The 20,189-nt window shown below is 33.9% G+C and overlaps 1 protein-coding gene across 1 annotated transcript in view; it reads left to right on the top strand.

Moving 5' to 3' along the window:
- Positions 1 to 20,189, top strand: part of LOC105327324 (uncharacterized) — a 49,985-nt gene that overhangs the window by 24,618 nt on the left and 5,178 nt on the right. The window contains exons 54-84 of the mRNA XM_034445675.2: positions 18 to 248; positions 1,221 to 1,433; positions 1,886 to 2,113; positions 2,354 to 2,566; positions 2,653 to 2,880; positions 2,969 to 3,175; positions 3,484 to 3,717; positions 3,835 to 4,047; positions 4,366 to 4,596; positions 4,907 to 5,116; positions 5,239 to 5,466; positions 5,557 to 5,769; positions 5,943 to 6,170; positions 6,369 to 6,581; positions 6,950 to 7,177; positions 7,280 to 7,483; positions 8,336 to 8,557; positions 8,707 to 8,919; positions 9,123 to 9,353; positions 9,560 to 9,766; positions 9,904 to 10,131; positions 10,475 to 10,687; positions 11,279 to 11,500; positions 11,647 to 11,865; positions 12,016 to 12,231; positions 12,323 to 12,535; positions 12,982 to 13,191; positions 14,394 to 14,606; positions 14,701 to 14,925; positions 17,969 to 17,995; positions 18,371 to 18,579. Coding sequence (XP_034301566.2) covers positions 18 to 248; positions 1,221 to 1,433; positions 1,886 to 2,113; positions 2,354 to 2,566; positions 2,653 to 2,880; positions 2,969 to 3,175; positions 3,484 to 3,717; positions 3,835 to 4,047; positions 4,366 to 4,596; positions 4,907 to 5,116; positions 5,239 to 5,466; positions 5,557 to 5,769; positions 5,943 to 6,170; positions 6,369 to 6,581; positions 6,950 to 7,177; positions 7,280 to 7,483; positions 8,336 to 8,557; positions 8,707 to 8,919; positions 9,123 to 9,353; positions 9,560 to 9,766; positions 9,904 to 10,131; positions 10,475 to 10,687; positions 11,279 to 11,500; positions 11,647 to 11,865; positions 12,016 to 12,231; positions 12,323 to 12,535; positions 12,982 to 13,191; positions 14,394 to 14,606; positions 14,701 to 14,925; positions 17,969 to 17,995; positions 18,371 to 18,579 — 6,590 coding nt within the window. The remainder of the gene's footprint in view (positions 1 to 17; positions 249 to 1,220; positions 1,434 to 1,885; positions 2,114 to 2,353; positions 2,567 to 2,652; positions 2,881 to 2,968; positions 3,176 to 3,483; positions 3,718 to 3,834; positions 4,048 to 4,365; positions 4,597 to 4,906; positions 5,117 to 5,238; positions 5,467 to 5,556; positions 5,770 to 5,942; positions 6,171 to 6,368; positions 6,582 to 6,949; positions 7,178 to 7,279; positions 7,484 to 8,335; positions 8,558 to 8,706; positions 8,920 to 9,122; positions 9,354 to 9,559; positions 9,767 to 9,903; positions 10,132 to 10,474; positions 10,688 to 11,278; positions 11,501 to 11,646; positions 11,866 to 12,015; positions 12,232 to 12,322; positions 12,536 to 12,981; positions 13,192 to 14,393; positions 14,607 to 14,700; positions 14,926 to 17,968; positions 17,996 to 18,370; positions 18,580 to 20,189) is intronic.

The raw sequence follows: 20,189 nt of genomic DNA on the forward strand, positions 1-20,189 counted from the left end.
TTAACGTTTGTGTGCAGGCCAGTACGACCAGAACAAGTGTTCTTCCAATGATCCTAGCTGTGTTCCTTGTAAGGAGAGGCTACCGAGTTGTGAGGGCCTACCAGACGGCTACAACATCTTCCCAACTAGGGAATACACACGATGGTACATCAAATGCTCACAAAACAGAACAATTGAGGTTACTCAGTGCCCTCCAAACACAATATTTGATGTGAAGAAGAATATTTGTACTTCATCTGTCATAGGAAGTATGTCATTTCTCACTAAATGGATATTCTTAGTGAAAGTATTTGATAGCGAATTATCTATTATTTTTGAGTACCTTTATAGCTCACCCGAACCGAATGTTCAAGTGAGTTCTTCTGATCATTTGTTGGCCACACCAGGAGTTGAAAGTATACCATAAAAATGTTTAGTTTATTATACTTTGTTTCCTCAGGTAGTAAAGATTCTAGATTGTTAAAACCATGTCTCCCAAAACCTATTGCGACCCAAAGAGGAGTTCAAAGTTTAACAAAGAAATATTTTAGGAATATGGCTATAAATATATCTTTTCAAGAACTACACTGCTACAATTTGTGTTATAACTATGCAAGCATTCTGAATAGTGTAGATCCTAAATTGTTCAAACCATGACCCCCAGACCAATACTAAGGCCCCAAGAGCGGTTTAAAGTTCAACATTCAAATATTTAGGGAAAATATCTAAATATGTACTAAAGAACTACAATCCTAGCAAATGTTATATTACTATGCAAACATTCTAAGATAGTGTAGATTGTAACATGTAAAAAAAAAGATGATCCCCAGACTAATAATAGGGCCTCAGGAGGGTTCAACGCTCAGCATAGAAATATATTAGGAAAATGTTAACAAATCTTCTTTTAAAGAAATTCAATGCTATGTTTAGTGATATCACTATACATGTATAAGCCTCCTTATATCTTCTTATTCTTATATTAAGGTTACAGTGAGCTTCATTTAATTTTAATAATTATTTATATTTTCGAATTATGTATTATGAAATATTAGGAAGTCATATAATATTGTAATCGTTTAATTATCATTTACACTTTTTTCAAACAGTATGTATATTGGTGTATTAACAGAACAAATATTGCTTCACAAAATGTCTTTTGAGTTAATTCATTAACTGGGTTTTTTTTTTCCATTCCTTCCTTTCCTTCGAGTGAAATTGCATTATCCTGTAATTGTTTTCAGATGAGTGGGAACAGTTTTGCAAGGTTAACCCACAAAGTATACAGTCTCATCCAATAAATTGCGCTCAGTACTACAACTGTACAGCTCTTACATCAGGAGAGGGAACGCTGCTACAAGAGTGTAAATATCCGGACCTTTTTTCGCCAAGGACACTCAGATGTGATGATTTTATGACGGTCACATGTGGAACAAGACATGAACCACAGACTCCCTGTAAGATACTTATTATGATTTAAATGCTAATGTTTGGAAACTCACTTTAAATCAGACACAATACAAAGTTTTCTTGATGTTTGTTAAAACGTTAAGAATAATACCATTGTAAACTATTAATGAAGGTATAATACTCTGTCAACAGTGGTAGGTGTTCTATTTAATTTCAATTCTTCTAGCTTCATTTTTTTCTAAATATAATTTTGGTATTTAGAATATTATTGTCAGTGGTTAAAAATAACAAGCTGATTTTAGGGGTTTTTTTCCTTGTGAAATCGTTTTACAGTTATCATTTTAAGTATGACAATTTAATAGAATCTAAATGGTCAACTGGTATCCATATTTCTTGGACTTAACAACCAATCAACGAAATATGCTCAGTAGATAAGAAATTGATTTAATAATTTTGTAAGTCTCTCTTTTAATTAAATCAATGAAACTTCTATTTTCAGGCGAATACAAGCAAAACTTGTGTTTGCTCAGTGATCCAAATTGCCAACCTTGTCCAACTCGCTTCCCAAGCTGCCTAGGACTTAGTGATGGAAAGTTTCCCCATCCAAGTCACTTGTGGGGTCGGGATTATATAATGTGCTTTCATAATAGAACTATTGAAGTTGTTGCCTGTGATAATGGATACTTCAATCCCAGAACTCGTCGATGCTCTAGCTATGTTGATCCAGGTTAGATTTTGCACACATCAACTATATTTTAACAAAACAAAGGTTTTCAATTTTTTCAATTTATTTTGCACAGTTTGGAAATTATAACAGGATTACCAAATCATATGTTTGATAGTCTCACGATAAAGATGACTCTTTGTTATCATAATCGAAAAGCGAAATCAAAGTAACGAAAAAAACTTCGAACATATGAATGCAGAATTCAGTTTCCTTGAATACTTTATATTTCTTCGTTTTTAGTTGATGTGATATCTTATTGCCGTGCCTTCCCAACAGCTGTTGTTGCACATCCATGGAATTGTGCTCAGTTCTTTAACTGTTCGCATCGCCAGTCTAGACTTGGCGGGTACTTAGATGAATGTCCATATCCAATGCTTTACTCAACGGAGAAACAAATATGTTCGAACTTTACGGCAGTAAATTGTAAATCAAGACCTGAACCAAAAGGACCATGTAAGATAAAAATTAATATGGATCCATTCTCGTACATTTGCAACGCTTTTGATATTTAGTGTGTATTGTATTTTTTTCTCGAACAGGTGAATACAGACAAAATTTGTGCAGCAACAAGGATAAGAACTGTGTTCCATGCCCAACACGGCTTCCGAGTTGTGTGGGGCTACCTGATGGTTTGAATTCTGTGACTGGCGCTCAATGGACAGATAAATACATCTTGTGTTACAGAAACAGAACCATTGAAGTCAACACATGTAAACAGGGTGTGTTCAATCCAATGAAAAGGCTATGTGATGATCACGTACGACCAGGTAAGATTTTTTCTTTCAAATGTTTTCATTTAACTATCAACATGTTTTTCTAGTATGTATATTTCAATTGATGTTTCTGTTGTAATAGGAGACAGATATTGCCAAGCTAACCCTGGCAGCATTGTAGCACACCCTGGTAATTGCGCTCAATACTACAACTGCTCACAAAAGAATACCAAGCTGGGAGGGTATTTGATGGAGTGTCCATACCCGAATCTCTTCTCAAAGATCTCAAACTCTTGTCAGAATTTCAACTCAACGGTCTGTCAAAATCGATTTGAACCACAAGCTCCATGTAAGTTCACGTTAATTTTAAAACACTTTAACGCCTAAAAGCTTTTTCATAGTTTCATTTTGAAATGACTCATTTTGTGTCGCCTTTCTACCATACTTTTTATACAACAACTATTTTGGATTTATGCTTTATAGTGTATGCATATTGCACAGTGATCAAATCCATAATAATATTGGTATACATGTGAATGTTGAATGTGAAGGTTGTTGAACTTGATCTGTAGGAATTTTGCCACATCCGAGGGATTGGTTTTTTTTAAATTCCTGATGAAATTTTGTATCAATTTGATTTTTTTTTCGCATGTACAGGTGAATACATTGTAAACAGGGAACCATCTTTATCTCTTCAAAGAAGCACAGTTCCTTGTCCAGATAGACTTCCATCATGTATTGGACTTTCCGATGGAAAGCACGAATTTCCTAGAAGACGTTGGTGGGCAGACTATATTGTTTGCTATCATAATAGAACAGTAGAAATCAACAAATGTGCAAATGGATATTTTAATCCATACCTACGTATTTGTGTCAGGTGGATTTCATTGAGTAAGATATTTTCTTTTCCTTCGTTTCTGCACTGATAAATCTATAGATTCCTTTCTAACTTTTGTGATTGCAGTTTTTAAAAAAACAGGGATTTCATATAACCGTTTTTTGTAACAGATTACATAATGGAGTTTTGTGGTGTCCATTCGCAAACTGTTGTGTCTCATCCGAGTAATTGTGCACAATTCTTTGACTGCAAACAGTTACTGTCATCCAAATCATTACTGGTACAGGAGTGCGTATACCCCCAACTTTTTTCTACTCAGTCAATGAAATGCCAGCCGTTCTACTCTGTAAACTGTCGTGGAAAGAAGGAACCAATGGCACCATGTAAGTAAATAAATTCAAAAGTATTATCAATTAAATTAGTTTATCATAAGATTGAAATAGGGTCAACTACACTTGGTACTTTAAAACTAGATTGTCATTTTGTCATATTTATTTGAGGAACAATTAAATGGAACAAGCGTACCTCGACAACTGACATCGTAGATTTGGTGAATTTTGAAAGTAATGAACACAAAGCATTTTAAACTTTCAAAATGGAAAAAAATAATTGTTGAAACTTTTGGTCAGATCTTGGTCATCTTTCTGTACTGTTTAGTATGATACAGGCCGAAGTAAACTTGACCCTTTATTCTTTATTAGGCCAATACAATCAAAATATGTGCAAAGTCAATTCGCCAAGTTGTATCCCCTGTCCCGAGAGACTACCAAGTTGCTTAGGAACTCCAGATGGTCCCCAAGTGTATCCACAGAGACTATGGACTGCATGGTACATAGTCTGTGACCGAAACAGGACTATTGAGATAACAAAATGTCAGCATGGACAAATATTTGATCCTCATCACAGGCAATGTGTGACTGCAGATAAAACAGGTACGTCAGTAGTTTGAGTCTTTTGTCTGTCCTTTAGGTAAATTGTCTTATAAAGATGTGTATGTCATTTTCTATGAAACGATATCTTTCCTTTTTACATTTTACCTACATGTACACCGGTATTGAGAAGGTGAGTTGTAAAGGGTAAATCCTGTTAACAAAATGTTATTCATCAAATGTAAAGTCAAACAAATAAAGCAATTCTATTGAATGATATTCAGTATTGAATTGTTATATTTTGATAAACAATAACTCCTTTTTATTATTGATATATTTATAATTATCCTTTTTCTGCTATAATTTATTGTAGATCAAATCGCTGCCATTTGCAAAGCAAATCCTTCACTACTGATCCCATACCATAACAATTGTGCTAGATACTACAGGTGCTCAGACATGTTGGAAGGAACAGTACCGTTGTCTGAGTGTCAGTACCCAGACCTATTTTCTTCTAGCAATGGAACATGCATGGACTATAGATTGGTACATTGTGTTGACAGACCAGAACCTAAAGCTCCATGTAAGTTAAATGTGAATCAGGATAAGGATAAAGACAAAATTTCAAATATGTCTTTTGTTCAAATATTGTCATAACAATCACATTGACTTTCTCTAAGCTTGAAGGTGCGTTTTATGTTGTAGGTGAATATCAACAAAACCTGTGTGCGTCCTATAATAGTTCTTGTTTACCATGTTCTGATCGCCTACCTAGCTGTGTAGGTCTTCCAAATGGCAAGAACTCATTCTCTGGAAGAGTGTGGTCCCCATATTATGTAGACTGCTTGAATAATAGGACATATACTGTACATAGATGTACAAATGGTTGGTTCCACCCTGTTCAGAGATTATGTGTTACTCAAATACATCCAGGTATGTTTTCAAAAATATTCAAATTAACCAAATATCAGGAGATTTTATGTTTTTGAATATTAATATATGTTATTTGCTTTCATTTTATAGGGGATGTGATATCATTTTGCTCTGCAAACAAAAATGCAATATCTGCTGACAGTCTAAATGCTGCCCATTTTATCAACTGTTCGGATCCCAATCCAAACATCTCTCACTACATTCAAGAATGTCCATATCCTCAGCTGTTCTCCACTGAGACCCACTCATGTCAGGACTTTAGAACTGTACCGGTTGATTCTAGAATAGTTCCTCAGGCACCCTGTAAGTTTTAAGCTTGTTTAAAAGCAAGCTGTTAAGTACGAGAACACATGTATTGGGGGATGAAAATTGATAATCAAGAAATAAGTGACAGGATTCAGTCTTTTTTCAAATTTTGGATCGTTATATTGTTTAAAACTTTAGAATTTAAGTATAAAATAATAATAATTTTGCAGGTGAATACAGCCAATACCATTGCTACAATATCGACAAATCCTGTAGACCGTGTCATGAGGTGCATCACTCTTGTATCGGTTTGCCAGATGGGGATAATGCGGTGTCTGGACTTACCTGGACATCGTCCTATATCACCTGTTTGTTAAACAGAACCATCGCAGAAAACACGTGCGAGAAAGGTGTATTTGATCCACATAAGAGAATATGCACTACCCCTGTAGTGGTCGGTAAGTAAACAAATTAAAAAATATGTATCACGAATATGACGCATCTGTTTGTATGAGGACGTAAATGAATCATCAAACTGAATTATATCGTTACTTTTTGTCTCTTTTTTTATTGTGTTTGGTTTTGGGAGAGGTGTTTGGGGGGAGAAGTTATTTTAGAAAAAGAAATGTACCTCAAACAAAATTTTATATTGACAGATAAAATCGATCAATATTGCATCGATAACCCTACTGCCATTGTGAAACATCCAGGAAACTGTGGTTGGTACTACAATTGCTCAAACAGAGACTCAACTATCGGAAAATACATTCAAGAGTGTAGATATCCAGAGTTATTCTCCACAATTACTAAGAAATGCGAGGAATTTACAGACGTTAACTGTATATCAAGGCATGAGCCTCAAGCACCATGTAAGTAATGATACGCTTTTAAAACAAAACAAGAATATCAAGATATATATTTGTTTGTTAATAGAAATAGATTGAATATTAGATTTTCTTTAAATTTAATAGAAAAAAATACATTTTCATAATAGTATTTTAAACTACAGTTGAACTTCGATATCTCGAACACCGATATCTCGAATACAATGGACAAGTCGAAGTGATTTTTAAGTCCCAACCACCTATTTTTAAAGAAATTTATCCTCGATATCTCGAATACTCGGATATCTCAAAGTTTTTCAGCAGCCCCATCTTGTTCGAGATAACGAAGTATATTGATTATTTTGATAATGAGTGTGTTTTCTTGGATTTAAATGTACTGTGCTTTTAAAAAGGTGAGTATGTGAGAAACACCTGCCCGATGTCCGACCAAAGTTGCATCCCTTGTCCAATCAGATTACCAAGCTGTATTGGATTACCAGATGGGTTAAATCCTATTTCTGGGAACTTCTGGTCAAGGAAATACCTCAGATGTTTATTAAATAGAACCATTGATATATTGGAGTGCCCTGATGGTTATTTCAATCCATATCTACGTACCTGTGTGGACAGAATATCCCCAAGTGAGTTCACAGATTCTTGATTCCCTTCGTGTTTATATTATAGTTTTAAAAGTTAGATATGTTGAAGTATTGTAAAATATGATTCTTCTTGTTCAATTTTAGCATATGTGTCTGAATTCTGTAAAACTAATTCTATGGCTGTGGTTGGGAATAGCATCAATTGTGCTCAATACATTGATTGTACCAAAAATCCAGAGAGTTATGTGTTGGAGTGTAGGTACCCAGACCTCTTCTCTGCTAGAAACAGAAAGTGTCAGACTTTTACGGATGTTGAGTGTGGAAGTGCTACTGAACCACAGGCTCCATGTAAGATTTATCCACAAATATAATCAATATTAGTTTTGAACAGCTCACAATTTTTTAAGAAGAGTTATGAAAGGTGCAAAAGGACTATGTGCGGTATGATCAAATATATGCCCCCGATTTCAACCAATTTTTAAATAGTATCGTATAAAAATAAAATCTTTACAAATCATTGTATAGAGGATGCCTATAACTTTAATAATGATTTTAGTCATCATTACTCATTCGCTGTGTATCTATGACGTCACCTAAATGGCCCAATTGTAATATGCAAACAAATGAAAATATTCTCATTTTTGCTATATATTTTGCATTCGGAAATATAGAGCGCAGGTCTGCTCAAGTGCGATTTTAACATATGTTTTTCTTCAGATAGTTATACACATTATACTAAAATATGGTACTTGAGCAAGCCTGCGCTCGATGTTTCCCAGTCGAAAAACCATCGGAAAACACCCATATTTCGCTACAAAACATCAATTTATCAAAATAATGCAATCTTCATGACATCATATCTACATTATGACGTCACTGTGGTGATAACCTTTTACACCTTTATTTCCAATATGATTTTAACTATCTTTTACCTTATTTTTAAAGCTCTTTCTAAAACTTTGATTTTGGGGGCAAAAAATGCATAAAACCGCACTTAGTCCTTTACTTAATTTAGTTTTCCAGTAAAATACTTTTTATTTCATTTGAATCATAATGTATTTACTTCTCAGAGACCTATTTTAAATTTGCATCAACAATAGATTTATTTGTTTGATTGGTAATATCAATGATATCATTTTTATTGAATTGCATTATTTAAACTGGCGAATATATTTGTAAGCATCATGAACGGTTTTGCAGGCTCGTACAAACAAAATGTGTGTAAGAGCAAGGGTCCTAGTTGTATACCATGTTCTGAGCGCCTCCCAAGCTGTGTGGGCCTGTCAAATGGTTACCATGGATTCCAAATGCAGTGGTCCTCTAAATATTTCCAGTGCTACAAAAACCGAACAATAAATGTTCTAAATTGTAAAGGATACTTTGACCCAAATGCAAAGAAATGTGTAGAAAAAATACATTCAGGTATCTTAATGTTTGAACAATTAAATCTATTTTGACTTATCGGTTCTTTTGTGGAAAAATTTAAGTACACTTCTTTGTTAACACTTTTTTAGAAACATAATGAAAAATATTTTTTGTAAATGAATATAAATTTGTTTTATCCAATTCAGAAAATATTGATGAGTTTTGCCAATATCACCCGACCCTGCGTATACCAAGCTGGATAAACTGTGCGCAGTACTATGATTGCTCCATGAAAGACTCAATATATAAACCATACCTCCATGAATGCCCATATCCCCAGCTCTTTTCTCTGGCTACATTGCAATGTGAAGATTTTCATCAAACGTCTTGTGGGACTCGAACAGAGCCTATGGCACCTTGTAAGAGCTGTTTATTGTACAAGAGTAATAGTTATAATACATCTGTTCAGTGTGAAACTTTATCCTTATAAGATGTCATATACTGTATAAAATAAAATATCTATAGGTGAAACATAAAGAAATGATCCTCACATGCTAAGATCATAAGCTTGACAGTTTTGGGTTAAAACAAAATTTGAATAATTCCATTTTCTCTGCCAAAGGTCAATATCTCAAAAACCAGTGTTCCATTGGAGACAGCAGTTGCCTCCCTTGTCCATCGAGACTTCCAAGCTGCCTTACATTACCAGATGGGGCTAATGCCTACCCTGGCAGAAAACAATCTCCCAACTATATTGTTTGTGACAGAAATAGGACGCTAGCAGTAAAAACATGTCCAACTGGATACTTTGACAAAGCCTCTAGAACGTGTCTGCAGCCAGGGACAACACCATGTGAGTATTGAATAATCCTTGCAAAACAAGTGAGGCTAACCAGTAAATCTCAATCAAATTTGAAATATCTGTAGAAAAAAGGTGTATGACTAGGTTATGGAGGTATAATTAAAGTTAGCAAGAACTCTCAGATATTCTATGGTGGTTTTTGTATTACCAAAACAATTGAAGTTTTTTTTTAACTTTGAATTACTGTCTCCTTTTAGTCACACAAGGTGGTATTTGTGGAAATATCAGACATGGATTAATCCCAGATCCGTCCAATTGTGCACGGTTTTATAACTGTTCCACGGGCTTGATGAACCCTCTATCCCAGGAATGTCAGTATCCTTCCCTGTTTTCAATTATTAGGAGAGCTTGCGTCAACTTTGAGTCTGTCCAGTGTGGTGTAAGATATGAACCACAAAGTCCGTGTAAGTTCTATAAACGTTTTTTAAATTGAAATAAAATTTTAACGCTATCGAAATTACACCACGTTTTATGAAACTTCATATTTATAATATTTTTATATTTGATGAATACAAGAAAATGCGTTTAATGAATTTTGCAGGTGAGTATAAACAAAATCAATGCACAGACAATGATGGCACCTGTTTACCATGTCTGTCCAGGCTCCCAAGCTGTGTTGGCCTTCCAAACGGAGAACAGGAGTTCCCAGGTCGACTCTGGACACCCTGGTTTATAGAATGTTTTCTGAACCGAACTGTAAACATTGGCAACTGCGGAAGGGGAGTGTTCGATCCTAATATTAAGGACTGTGTGGCAGAGCTAGACAAAAGTAAATGAAGAGTTCAAATATTATTGGAAATTGTTATACTTCATTTAATATACACCATGAATAAATGCAATAATAAATACTCAAAGGTTATAAGAATAAAATTTAAGTGTATATGTATTATTGCATGGTTTAACTTCTAAAGTCAGTCGATTACTCAAGATTATTGAGAAATGTTTATCACAAATCACCCAGATGTCTGTGTATTGGCCATTAATTTCGATATATGAAAGATAATCACTAAATGATTTTAAAACAATATTTGCGTTTTCAAGTATATTGAGATAGAAAATGGAATAAATCTTAAATGGTTATTTTACATGCATTGAATGTTTTGATGTTTCAGATAACATTGACCGCTACTGTAAATTCCACCCTTCCGCACTAGCTCCATATTCTGATAACTGTGCACAGTATTTTGATTGTCGCATGAAAGATTCAACACTAAGGGGATTCCTTCATGAATGTACATATCCGCAGCTCTTTGACAAAAATTCCATGCAGTGTGCCAGTTATCAATCTGTTTCTTGTGATGGTCGATACAAACCTCTCACCCCATGTAAGTAAAAGTGATGTAGGCTTCATTTCATTAACTTTAAGATTACTCTTCTCTTAATGTCGAGATCTAGTAAATGAAAGGTGCCTACAGGTTTATGAAATTCAAGATAAAAATTCTTTTAATGATGGTTCATAATATCTTTGTTTCATAGGGTGTACCGGGGCGTACATTTTTGATAAACACGTTTAAAAAATTGTTTTAAACAACCATTTTCTATGAAATATGAAGGACAAAAGTAACAAATCTCAGAGATTTGTCCATTTTTGACTAATGAAATATATCTAGATTGCCTACAGTCTCTCCAAAAACGGCATTAAACAAGCTCTTGACCTTCTCCTTAAAATGATGTCAAATTGAACATAGGTTCTGGGATTACTTTTCCCGTGATTAAAAAAAGAATGTCCAAAATATTGTTTTATTTTTCTACTCAATTCCTTTAAAACCGTAAAATACGGGAAAAGATTCATCAAATCAATTATGACGTAACAATGGTTCTAGCACCCCCCCCCCCCCCTGGAATCATTTACTAGATCCTGACATTAATATTAAAGGTTTGCAAAGCATTAGCTTTTTTATTTTTATTTCAAAAAGGTGACTATGCTCTAAATGAATGCAGGACTGCTGATTGTATTCCATGTAAAGAGCGCTTCTCTCTATGTAAAAATAAAATAGACGGTCCGAATGCTCTGCCAGGAGAGGTTGTTACAACTAGATATGTTGAGTGTAGGCAAGGAGTCGCCACGGGAATCAAGTCATGTCCAGACAGGAAAATATTTAGTCCCCAGGACAGGAAGTGTAAAATCAGTGACCAAGGTAGACTTGTTTTTAATCATTGCCTTATAAAACTTATCTTTACAATAAACACATTTTTATCAAATTGAATTTAGAAATGTGTCTCTGGTTTTGTGGTATTTTATGTCCTACACGTATGACACCCTTTTACATTTTATTGTTTGCAGATACTTTGTATGCAATCTGTAAAGCACATCCTAATATTGTCCGACCAAATCCTTACGACTGTGCTCAGTTTATTGACTGCAGTAAGTCAAGACCTGGTCACGTGATTGGGGAGTACGTGAAGGAGTGTCCCTATCCTAAACTGTTTTCTACAGACACAATGGAGTGTCAGGAATACAATAAGGTTTTGTGCAATACAAGAAGGGAACCAAGAGCCCCATGTATGTGTCTTTGATATTTCATTTGTTTTATAAATATATTCATGCATATTCCTTGTGTATACCATACGGACTAACATTTAAGAACAAAAGGAAGAATTTAATCTCATCTTTACTTTGCATTGATATTGTACATATCTTTACTTATACTAGGTGAATATCTGCAAAATCTGTGTACTGGAAAGAACAAGAACTGTCAGCCATGCACTGAGAGACTTCCTAGCTGTATAGGACTACCAAATGGCTTCAATCCAATTATGGAGTCTCTGTGGAAAAAAGACTATATTGAATGTAAAGACAATAGAACAGTCGCTGTAAAATCCTGTACGAACGGGGTATTTGATCCTTACAACAGGGAGTGTATGAAAGGTAAGCTATTGTATATCACTTAAACATTGCGTCCATGTTATGTATTAAAAGTCTAGTAACATCGTAATGTAACTATTATTTGTGTTTGTAGATACTGTATCCAGTTATTGTATGATACACCCAAGGGGGTCCCTACCTAACCCCCAAAACTGTGCCCAGTTTTATGACTGCAGTGTAAGGGATTCAGAGTATGGATTATATCTGAAAGAATGCCAATATCCCCTGCTGTATGAAATAGAGACGGGCACCTGTCAACACTACAGTAAAGTGAACTGTGGGTCACGATATGAACCTGTAGAACCATGTAAGTAATTCTTAACATAACTGCAGAACCTTTTTGTAGTTTTCAAAAGCATGAACACATGAACAACATACATTTCTTAACACAATAGTCTTAACTATTTGACGGAAAATCAATAACAAAGCTGTTATAGTTTAATGACAATTGAGATTAATTTAAAAACAATATAGCAAAAGCAATAAAATGTTCTATTCACTTTTACGCCTAAATGCCTGGTTTGACGAATGCATCAAATTTACATTCAATTTTGTTTCAATCAAAAGTAGATCAAACTGAGTATATGAAATAACTAGAATATGTATAACCCTACACTACAATCATCAACATCAAAGTGAAAAATCTTTATACGTTTGTCCCTTTTTCTGCGAAAAGAAATGAAAATAAAGATGAACAGATATATAGATAAGTACCAATTAAAAGTAACAGCCAGTTTTGTTGTGACATTACAGGTGAGTATATTCAGAGTCAGTGTATCGGTGCTGGTTGTCCGGCCTGCAGCCAGGTCAGTTGCCGCACTCACCCTGATGGAGCCAATGAATACCCTGGCAGGAAGCACACCCCGTGGTACGTGGTGTGTGAGAATGGAAGAACTGTGGCCGTGGAACAGTGTCACGTGGGAATTTTTGACCAGCAGTCTCGCATGTGTTTGACTAATACAGGTAAATTTGCTGGTGAGATATACGAAGAACAGAAGACAATTTCAGAGTTGTTTTTTTGGATAATGTGAAAATAAATGAGAAATATATATTTAGTAGATTGTGTAAAAGGCAATAAAGAGGCTTTGTATTAATGAAAGCATGTGTTGCATCAATATTCTGTATGTGTAAAATAAGATAATTCATAATGCTTGTTAAACATTTATTGGATTTTTATTATCTGTAGTTGTGTAATAGATAATATGTTAACACTAACCAAATACTCATTTAGCCACAACATTAACAATCAATATCAACGCAATTCTTATACATAATTAACAAAACAGGTTTAGCTTATTATAACGAAGTGATTTTAATCTTTTGTATTAAAAAAAAGAACTTTAAACTCTGGTTGTAACACGTTTTTGATTGGCTAAATAAATCCAACTATATATTTGGCGCGTTTGCTTTACGTATGAATTCTTTTGATGCTGCATTTAGGAGGTATGGAACACCATCATATTATGACATACTTATACATTGTAATTTCTTCCAAAATAGAAACAATTGAGAAAAATAGTTGACACATTTTTCTATCATTTGTGTCTCTCACTGCGTAGTGCAATAGATTAAAGGAATCTCTATCATTTTGTAAGTCATCAGTTAGAATTCATCTGAGGCTGAGGCATTTTTTACTTTTGTAAAATATTTTCAAAAACATTTTATGGTCATTTACTGTACAATTTTAGAACGCCGGAAATTTTTTATAATTATAAACTTTCATCGATATTAACATCTACATCCCTTTTCTCTTTAAATTTCCTATAAATTAACGCCATTTTACATAATGCGTCTTATTTTCTTAAGTTAATATATTAACTTGAATTAATTTGTACTTATATTCTATAATAAAAGCACAACTGGGACAGTTTCCGCTGACTCAAAAATATGTTATACAGATAAAATAAAAAATATTGAATAAAAGTTGTAAAAATTCGATGATTAAATTCATTCATTTTATTAAATTTTTAAACATTAATTTTTAGCAAATCAAAAGCTCCTTTTTAAAAAGAATAAGTAGATTCGTCTGAAATATTTAACTTCATATAATATGTTTTACAATGCAATTACAACGTAGAAAACCATTTGTTTAGCCAATCAAATGAAATTTAAAACTAAAAAACTTCTTACTAGTACCTATCAGCTGCCATTGTATACAATTGCAGGCTCTATAAATGACTACTGTGAGCGGAATCCCGGACTGGTTTTCCCAAGCTTTGCAAGCTGTGCACAGTTTTACGAGTGTGGCCGATACAATGACATAACGGGGACCTATCTGCACGAATGTGCTTATCCATTGCTGTATGACACCGCCTCAAAAACGTGTCAACACTTCACCAAAGTAAAATGTGACAAAAGGAATGTCCCTTATGCACCATGTCAGTATACACAAAGTGCCTGATAAGAAATTTAAAATTTTCCATCAATGTTGACACTTAAAGATATTTAATTACACATTTTTCTTTTAATTAGGTGACTATATGCAAAATAGATGTCATGAAAGAAATACAACGTGCAAACCTTGTGATGAAAGGTTCATTTCCTGTGTAAACAAACCCGATGGTAGAAATGAAGTGCCAGGAGACATATACTCGTATGTTTATTGTCTCCAGAATAGGACAATCAACAGAGTCATGTGTTCACAGGGTGCATTCTTTCATCCGTTAGTCAAAGAATGCATACCACTCAGATTTTTTGGTAGGTTTCAAGGATTATATAAAAAGTAAAATTGGTTTGAATGAACCATCAATGATTTCTTTTAACCTTTATCAAATACAAATGACAGCTATTCCTTTATGAATAACAAGCTGAACAATACTCCTTTTATGTCATTTTTCTAAAGAACCATATTTGATGTTTTTTGTAATTCAAATAAATTACTACAATGTCTACGATGATATGAATCGAACAGTATGGTAAAAAGGATTTTCGTTGTATTTCTTATAAACGTTTACCCAAATGAAGTTATGAAAGTTTTGATATCCAAACATATAAAACACAACGAATACAACATATATAAAGATATATTAAGAAGTAAGGGTAAAAATAAAATCAAATGTGATCGAAAATGAATTAAATTTCACTTCAATTAATTTTTTTCAACCTAATTGAAATATGAAAATTTATTGTTCAGCGTCAATCGTTGCACTCTTTAATGGTTATCTCTGTCGTGCATTGTACAATTTCTCGGAAACTCCTTGACCAGTTTCGTGGAAATATGTAATGTCAAGATATCGATGAAACTTTTTGTATTCGCTTTATTACTGATGAAATACAGATTAGTCACGACATAGTCAATATTTTTCATTCAGTACGTATTTATACTTCAATACATGTATATGGTTTGATATTCAATGGGAAAAAACGTGGCGGAAGGTTAACCAAACATGAAAAAAGCTTTCAAATCATTATTTCCGCATAATTTGCAATGTGAAAAAAGGAATGCGGTCTAAAAGTGAACCAAAGTTTGAGTTTTTTTTTTTGGGGGGGGGGGGGGTTACGGGGGTTGCAGTATTTTCTTCTTTTTTGTGTTGAAGGTTTCCAGAGGAAATCAATATAAATCATGCATCTTTTTTTATAATAATGTCAATACAATATACATTGTCTTTGATTATTTTATTCATGTACACTTTTAGCTTGCTTTATGTTTTTTTAACATATATTAATCGAAAGAAGAGAGTTTGATAGGATTCCACCGTGAAATCATGCAAATATATATATTGATATACAGAAAAGGTCCTGATACTAGTATTCTTGCCATTCATAAATGTGCTATTTCCAAAAATCAATGCAATTTTCACATATATTTTTTTATCATTTTCTGTATTCAAACTGGTCATTGGGAGTAATTTAAAACGGATTTAGGTAATTATTCCGCTTACTGAAAAATACTAGCGAGAAATTTCAATTTCGCTAAAACTTGCACTTTAACTGCAAAAATGTCATCATAATTCAGCGGGGTGGACACTGACCCCTTTTTAAAGTACTCTTTGTGTACAGATTTCAGTTATATGTTTCCCAAAAAAATCAGTAGAAGTTAGATACCTTAAAGCAGGAGTTTTCATTTTCTTGGGGGTTATTTTTTTGTAAAATATATTTTTAGACTTGCAGATTGAATGAAAAATGGAGAAAAAAAATTGGTTATAAATTCTCTGCTTAAATTTATCTTTGATTGCAAACTTTAGAGTTAATTAAGCTACAAAAACCAAATATTGCCCTTTTCTAATGTTGTTTTGGTACTACAAATAAAAAACACTTGCATTTTCTGGAAAGGTTGATTTTAAAAGACTTTTATGATAGGATGAAAACCGGGTAAATTAAGTCATAAAAAAGGAAATGGGTAGCGGCTCATGTTTACAAACACAATTAGTGATCCTTTTGAAAGTGGAGACATTATTTTGGTGGGTTTTTGTTGGTGTATTTCGGGCTAAAAAGATATAGATAGCATATAAGTTGTAGGCTATGTCAATACTGATGTCTCGAATCCAGTGAGAATCCAAAGATGTTTCCATTAGACTCGTGAAGACAGAAAACTTTGGAATTTGTACTCGGTCGTTCTGTTGACAAATTGATATAAACTGCTTGAAATAACTTCTTAACTTCCCATATCATTAATAGTCCATTACTGGGTCCGATAGTGTGGGAAATGCATGCAATAGAATGACGTTAATGAGATTAAGTGAATTCATGTTTTAGTTTTTGTAGAATGTCAGAATTTGCAGAAATAGATATTCGACCAAATACTATCTAAAGTGTATTTATTCGACGAATACATTTTATTGAAGTGGATTGTTTATTCAGATGCAAAGTCGAGAAATGTATATAGTGGTTCCATTCCATTGCCTAGTGAAAAAGGGATTAATGTAGGAGCAAGATAAATGTTTGGAATGCTATGATTGGGTGGAAATTTTGTAGATGTGAATTTGACACCCATGTTGCCATGGGCTGGACGCAGTTGTCTTATCGACTGTAAAATTCTCATCTTTGAGTCACTTCACAGTTTGACTTAAGCCATTGCATAATGAAAGATTGATGTGTCCCTGCATCCTTTACTGACAGGATATCCACAAGTTTTTGTAGTGCAAATTATTTTAATTGCTATAGAAGACAACATCTACTTTATCCGTGGAAATGATATGTTTAACTTTGACTTTTGTCAGATAAGACAGGATAACAGACAGATTAAACAAGCCCCAGTCTGAGGCAAACATAACCACCCAAATCTTTATCAACCTCATCAAGAGTAAACACTTGATCGAGGAGATCTAAAAATGGTGCTAATCAAAAAGATATTTGTCCTTGACACTTTCCATGAAGAGGGAGTCATCTTTACATCGAAGTATGACAAAGCTACATTTGATATTTTTTCACCGGATGCAACGGGATTAGGTTTAGATACCCGTATATATAGCTGAATCTTCGTCGAGTGTCTTTACATAAACTTAACGTACTTTAGAAGTAGAAAATCTGATTATAATTCAAAATGGAATTTTTTCTGTATACTTTCGGCTTGATTCTTTTGTGTAAGTTTGATTTTTTGAAATCTTTTTTAAGTATCTGAAGTACCGGATTTTTATTTTTCAAGCGTGTTTTTTCTTCATCGATGGAGAAATAATTTTTATTAATTATATTTTTAAGAAGATATTGATACATGTAAATCAAACTCTATTTAATATAGAAAATACGAATGAAATTCATTTTCAAAATGTGAATTGTGTAAATGAACTTTTTGATTTTTCAGGGCACATACCACTTGCTATCGGAGATGGTAATAAAGATTTTATTCATTTCTTATAAAAATGTCGATTTGGTGATTTTCATTTGTTTTAAGTTTAGGACTGTTAAGAGTGTTTACTTTTATATCAAAGAATGGTTTTGTATTTAGTTGAGATATTTGAATAGTCTAGAATATTTCATATTGATAAATATCGTTCCAAAAAAACCCTCTCGATTCTGTGTTTCCTTATTACGCGTTCAAAGCATTAACACATATGTGGTAAATTATCTAAATTTGTCAAAACTAGAAAATGGATTAATTAATTGATAAGTAGTAACTTTCAAAAACGATTTATCTTAGATATATTTTAATTTAAATAAGCCAATGCGACAATCATGAATAAGTCCGTCCCTTTCCGTTTGTTAGATATCTGTAATCAGCAGCTAGTGTCGGGAGTTAAACCAGTCCCCGATTCAGCGTTCTCCGCTTCCTCCTCCTACCACAAGGGCAGCAACGCCAAGGACTACACAGTAGCCCGGGCCCGCATCAACACCACAGAGACCAAGGACTCCAAGGGGGTTCTACATCTCGGGGCATGGTCAGCCCAGAATCTCAATGTGGACCAGTGGATTCAGGTGAGACCTTTTGGTGTGTCTACTCCCAAAAAGCTTTTTAGCTCACCTGAGCTGAAAGCTCAAGTGAGCTATTCTGATCACTTTTTGTCCGTCGTCCGTCTGTCCGTCCGTCCGTCCGTCTGTCCGTCCGTCTGTCTGTCCGTCTGTAAACTTTTTACATTTTGAACTTCTTCTCTAAAACCGCTTATCCAATTTCAACCAAATTTGGCACAAAGCATCCTTATGGGAGGGCGAATATAAATTGCAGAAATAAAAGTCCGATCTGTATTCAAAGCGGAGAAAACCTTGAAACTGTAGAAAAAGGGGGGTGCATTTTTAAAAATCTTCTTCTCAAGAACTACTGATTCCAATTCAACGTAGTTTAGCATAAATTATCCTTATGGGAAGGAAAATATAAATTGCAAAAATTAAGGTCTAATTCTGTTTCAAATCTGAGTTATTACGAAAATAATAATAAAGGAAAGGCGTGTTTCAATCAGTTTAATAGCCTCGGATTCGGCATCCGGTAAAATGGGTAGACAAGACTTGGTTTGGGCAAAACAAAAGATAAGCAGTTATTAATCTGCCAATCTCATTAAAATTTCAGGATATTTGATGGACCAGTATATTTGTATTTGCTGTAAATATTGCTGCAAAATAATGCGTATTTGGAATTGACGGTTGCCGATCTGCCCCGGCTTTTATTTTGCCACGGCCCGGTTTTGCTTACCCATTTTACCAAGACTCGTATTCCATACTTCTAAAACGAGGTTTTTTGTTTAAAGCAGCCATGACATTATACGAAAAAGGGTCGATCTGACTATGATGAATTTGCTTGTTGTGCAACAGTTCGCGTATGAAGGGAAATTTTTGAAACATGAAAAATATATTGGTGCCGATTTTGTGAAGTAAATTGAGGCTAAATATTTCAATGCGTTGACAGTTTTCACACATGACGTTGATGTTAGCTTGTTCTGATTTTCGTTCCGTTTTCATTATTTATGCTTTGTAACCTGGAAACTGTCGTCTGTATTTCGTGCTTTTTACGTATCAAATCAAACAGAGACTTCGGTAAATCAAACAGTTACGTTAACTGTTTACCTGCGCAAATTAAGCAAAATCTGATGTAGGAGTACTGAAATACAATTCATTCTATCGGTAATTCGGCATTATTTTTTGCGTAATGGTAGATTAATGCAATAGGTTTTTGTTGAGATGCTCGGCATTTTCTCTAGTTTATTCAGTTTAAATAGAGTTTGATATCGCTTACGGAAAAATGTAGGTATATACATGTATATATATGATTCATTTCGAAAAAATAAATTGTGTGAAACAATTAAACACAAGAAACATGCACTACATGTATAACAAATAAAGAACTTCTTTATTTGTTATACATGTAGTGCATGTTTCTTGTGTTTAATTGTTAACAATTTCTATTTACTAACCATTTTTGAGTGTTTGCTTCGAATTATAAGCAAGATACAGAGATTTGCTAACAATTCTATGATTGTACACAGATCTTAAAAGCTAAAGATTAAATCAAAGTACTGATAGTACTGAAAAGCGCTAACCCAGCTTCTGTATGTATATAACAGATATATGTATATAGCATTTCAGCCTCTGTATAC

This window comes from Magallana gigas, chromosome 2, assembly GCF_963853765.1.
Source record: "Magallana gigas chromosome 2, xbMagGiga1.1, whole genome shotgun sequence".
In the NCBI taxonomy this organism is placed as follows: Eukaryota; Metazoa; Mollusca; class Bivalvia; order Ostreida; family Ostreidae; genus Magallana; species Magallana gigas.